The following is a 5,376-nucleotide window of genomic DNA, read 5'->3' on the forward strand; positions in this document are numbered from 1 at the left end:
AAAATTCCAAAAGTATCCTGCTCTAAAAATATCTACAAGATTTGAATGAGGAATTTGTCTAAAACTGTGCATCACTTCAGTATAACATTCTTAATTCAGAACATATGAAATGCTGTGGGTTACAGAGAAATGTGAAATACAGAGTGTATATTCTTTACGTTGTAATCATTCTGGTAATGAAAAAAGGTATTAAATTTATAGTAACAAAGTTATAGCCCCCAAAGCTGTAAGTCATAGAATGCTGTGTGGTAGAATGCAGTGAAGTTGTGAGAGTTTTGCAGCGTCTTTTCTGGTGACTTGGTCAAGAGTTGTAATATGGCATTAAGGGAGGGGAAAAGGGAATGACCTTTAAATTCTTTCATATCCATTAGTAAATTACAATTTATTAGGTGTCCATACTATTTCTGAGCAAGGAATTAACATTTTAGTTTAAGATTAGTTTAATTTAATAAAAATAGCTTTTGCTCAAAAACATTATCAAACAAGATTGCTGGTTTTAGCAGTAGTAAATAGACATTTTAAAATAATGGAAATTCATCACACTAATTTACCCAGTTTTAAGTCACAATATAACACTCCAGTTTTCTATGTGAACTCATTTTAGTTTTTTTCTCATTTTGTTAAAAATTACATGATAATATTTAATATAGAATCTGGCTCATAACAGAAAAGACTATTATACATGCATTTTAGTAGCTAGAATGAGAAGAAGGAAACACAAGAAAGTCTTGTGTTGTCTTCTAATAGAACTACAATTTCTTGAATCTTACCTCTTGATCAGAATTTTCATCTCATTTATCACTTGGTGAAGTTTGGAAATCAGTATTGACTGTGGTAATCAAGAAGTAAATTAGACAGGATTTTTCTGAGACTGCAAGCCAAGATTTTGGACCTTGTAGTTTTCAAGAGACCATAAACAAATTTGATATTCAGAAAGTGATGAGCCCTCACTTGGCTGCAAGCTGCATTCTTCTCACATTAAAAAATGATAAGCACAATAAAAACCTTACCCTTACCTTTGGTGGCTTGAATGGATAGTCAGATGAAAATGTGATATCCAGGAAGAAAACGCCTCCTTCATATACAGAACCAGGAGGCCCAAGTATAGTAGACCTCCATTCATAAATGTTATCTCCTTTAGGACCGGCACTGTGTAAAGGAAAAAGAGAAGAGGGAAAGAAAGAGTCAGATGTACCTTTGAGAGAGGCATTTTATGGATTTCCTTGGGCATTCATTTTGTTTAATAAAAACCATTTGACAATTTTTAACACCTGCCGAATTTCCAACTGATTTCAGTGGACTCAGTGTTTTAAACTGGCACAAAAGCTGGGACTCTGCTGTCCTTTTGGAGAGACACCAATGAAACAGAATGACCATGAACTGTGGGACTTTCACTGTCTGAAACCTACCCCCAGATCTATTTTCTTGAGTAGGTAGTTGCTCTGAGGTTCTACATCACTTTCATCACCCTTTCTAAATCATCCTCTCAATGACATCATATTCATACACAAAAGGAGTTTTACGTCTTGACCACATTCATCTTCTCCAAGCATTTAACAGATCACATCTTCATAAAAAATGTGGCTTTCAAGCATATGGATACCCATTTATTGCTACTTGTTTTGTAGGCTAGAGTGAAGTGTTACACCCTTGGGCAGCAAAACTAGGGAAGGGAGAGAGAATCAAGTAACATGGAATTGAGCTTCTTACAGCACTGTCATTCCAAATAACTGTTTTCTTCAGGATATATTTGTGTTATGCCTCTGGGCAATCGGCAATGAGACGAGCCAAAAATACTTTATTTTAAGAAGTACAATACTGAATGCATTTCTCACTAGGGGAAGGGTTACTGCATAATTAATTACTAAAGAAAAGCTTTGAAAGAATGGATAAGGGACCAGAATTTTCTCAACTTCTGAGCTATCACTAATGTTATTATCACACAATAACCATCTAACCTCCTCACAAAAAATCCTAACCAAACAATAAACCCTTCCCCCTCCTCCCCGCCACAGAAACCACCACCAAAAAAAATCAAATCTTTAAGCAAGTCTAGATAAAAATTAACCTAGCCTTCCACAAAGGGCCCTGAATCTGCCCTGCTGAGATCCAAACTTACTGAACTGACTGCTATAGAGAGCAACAGCACTGAGCTCATGCTGGATTGACACAGTGGATTGATCACGTCTATGCAGATAAGTCAATAACACAGCACTGCAAAAGATCCTTTCCATTCTCCCCTCCTAGACAGTTTCCCAGGCACCACCTCCATTTCACAGACATGCTGAAGCAGCCCCATCCTTCTCCCTCTGTGGTGCCAAGGAACAAGCCCCCAGGACTGTCACATGTGACTGCACATGGAGCGAGCGACGAGGCATGGCACCACACTGCAGCCTGGGGATTTGTGGCTCTGGAATCGCACGACACACACAGGAGCCTCCCTACAAGTGTTAAGGCTCTCCCTACATCGTGTCACCCCATGTATCCGTCATACGTATGTCTGCAGTCTGTAACGCCCTGCTGGACACTCACGCTTACTGGGTACTCCAACACCGAGACACTCATCAGAGACAAGGAACATGAGCAGTCTGCACTATGGATCTGCAATCCCCACATGAAAAATTCAGCTATTTTTACATTAAGATCATAATTGAGAAAAAAACAAATGCTGTTTTTGATTATGAATTCTCTTTCAATTAATAATTTTCCAAGATGTTTTTTATCTTGCAGACATTTCATGTACCAAATGTTGCAGTTCTTTCACAAACAGGATAAAATAATCATGAAATTTGGATGACATCCTATTTAATTAAAAACAAAAAATTATTTTATGAAGCTGTAGCTATTTTCCTGCCGCCAAAATGAAAGTAGGTAACAAGAGAATGCTGGCCTCCAGAGCACAGCTAGGAAAGAAAACATACAAGTGCTGTCAAAAATAAAGTTTGGGTCTAAAATCTTACTTTCTATTTGCAATGCATGCATAAAAATGGAAGAAAAATACTAGATGCATTTTAAGGAAAAAAAGGGAAATCCAGAAGGAAACAGGTCCATTTTTGGTAATGCAATGAACCATTTGTACCTTCAATCACTCCAGAAGACAATTTTATTCATGATCCCTAAAAAGCAATTAGTGTAAGAACTGAAAATACTGGGGCAATAATGACAATATTTAAAACCCACACAGGCCATTGAAATGTTTCAATTAATTCTTGACATTCATCAAGCTTACAGCTAATTAGTATTGTGCTTGAAAACCAAATTTCTGTGGAGCAATTTAATTTCAGCATTAGATGTCCTAATGACTGTTTTATAGTTTAATGCAGAGGTTAGTGCTCTTGCCCTGCATGTCAGGTACTTTTCTTTCATACACCTCTAACAGCTGGATGCAATTCCATCAGATTAATGAAATGGATGTATCAAATCAGTGACATATTTCAGCCCAATGAATCAGTCATGATTAAGTGCAGCACCAGTCCAGGGTCAAACTATTTGGTAATCACTTACCAACTCAGAGCATGGGCATCTATGAGCTGGCAGCAACAAGCCCAGTGCCATGGCCCTCTGCCTGTTACTATCTCCTCTCCTCCTCCATGCTACCACCAGAAATATAGGAAAGGATGGGGCTATAATACGAGAAGAGTTGCAAGGCCCTAACCTTGTAAGCAGAAGAAAATGCTGTTTGAAACTCATCCTAACTGCTGAGGAAAGATTGCTGCAATGTCAACAGAAACACAAAGCTTCAACAATAAGTGCACTCAGAGAAAGGAGAAAATTTTAAAATGCTAAATCATTATATCTGATTGAGATTTGTTAAATTTGTATTTAACAGCCCAAGTGGTGTCTCACTTCCAAGTGGCATAAAAGACACGCCTGCTTCGCTAGCTAGATACACCTGCTTCACTAAACATCCCTGCAATTGCTACATTATTGGTTTGAGGAGACACAAGACTACAGACCAGAGTCAAGACATCTCATTTGACTTCTGCAACCTGTGTATTCCACTAGGAATCATCCCCAGCCAGCCATACTCAACTTTTGTCTTCTGTATATATGCCAAAGTAATCTTTTCTGGAAGCAAACAAACCCACTTTCTCTACGACTCAGCAGAGGACAGCAGACCTGTTCCCGGCAGCGTCAGCCCCTGCAGTGATTCCCACAAGGACAGGCCAGCGGGGTTACACCCACTTGGCTGCCTGCAGGCAGAGCACAAAGTGCAGCCCTGCCTCAGCTCACACCTCGGTGGTGTCCGAGCTGCGAGCGAGAGCCGGAGCCCCGCTGCAGGCAGGGCCTTCGGCTCCCCATCACTGCAGAGCATCGGCTCAGGGCTGCAGAAAGACATGGGGAGGGAGCTGCTTCTCCATTCCCAGAGAACAGCAAAAAACCCAGGCTGAAAACTGGGAATAAGGAAGCTTTACTCTGTCCATAATTTTCTACTGAAAATATTTTCTATTGAATATTTCTATTAATATTTTCTATTGATACAACCAGTAGAAATACTGTCCTCCTGTTGGGCACTAAAGCACAGGAGGCCTTCTAGGGGATGTCTTTGAGCTCTCCATTCCCAGAAGCTCTCACGGTGTTCAAGAGACTTTCCTACTGCAAGCACAGGCTGCAAGCATCTCACCTTACACCCTGAGAACTGTGATGACTGACAGCCTACGACTCTTCCGCGCTCTCTGCCCCACTGGACAGAACACTCCAGACAGAGCACTACAATGGGGAACTTCCATGGTTTTCTTCCCCTTCTCCTTTCATCAGACAGACCCAACTCCTTCCAGCCTCCCTTGTAGAATCTACATGGACAAAAAATCCTCCTCTATCTAGTCCTTTAAAACACAAAATCTTGATGGAGCAACAGGTCTGATGACAACTTCAGTGTTTCAGCTACAGAGCATACAAGTGCAGCCCATTGAGAACAGCCTGCTGTCCTCCTAAATTAGCTTCAGAACATCACAAATTTGGTAAAGGCACCAATACTGTATTCTCAATAAAAAGTCCACTTGATTAATTTTTTGCAATATGGGCTAAACAAATCTCAGACAAAATAACAAAGCAATTTAATTGAAATGAAAAAATATTATTTGCAAAATTAGGGGGGTTTACTTCATACATTAAACATGGATTGCTTTTTAAAAATAAATTAGAGTGAACTGTCTGCATCTGCTTCCTAAGCAAATATCCATTTTGTCACTTCACTCGGGGATACCTGATTCAGATAAGACAAAGGATTTATAACCATGCTGTAGCCAAGCTAGTCCACTGAATAGATTTAATTTACAAGTGTGGCTTCAGACGGTGAATTTGAAAAGACATGAGGTTAAACTTTAGAGGCCCAAGGGTTCACACCAGGTCTTTCAAACCTAACTCTGCTGAACA

At 39.7% G+C, this 5,376-nt stretch overlaps 1 protein-coding gene across 3 annotated transcripts in view; it reads right to left on the reverse strand.

Annotated features, from left to right (window-relative positions):
- Window positions 1–5,376, reverse strand: part of UBE2E3 (ubiquitin conjugating enzyme E2 E3) — a 56,061-nt gene that overhangs the window by 4,445 nt on the left and 46,240 nt on the right. For all 3 annotated transcript variants that reach the window (XM_017735787.1, XM_017735789.1, XM_017735788.1), the window contains one exon: window positions 1,017–1,149. In XM_017735787.1, coding sequence (XP_017591276.1) covers window positions 1,017–1,149 — 133 coding nt within the window. The remainder of the gene's footprint in view (window positions 1–1,016; window positions 1,150–5,376) is intronic.

Source organism: Corvus brachyrhynchos, unplaced genomic scaffold (genome assembly GCF_000691975.1).
Source record: "Corvus brachyrhynchos isolate BGI_N302 unplaced genomic scaffold, ASM69197v1 scaffold255, whole genome shotgun sequence".
NCBI classification, from domain to species: domain Eukaryota; kingdom Metazoa; phylum Chordata; class Aves; order Passeriformes; family Corvidae; genus Corvus; species Corvus brachyrhynchos.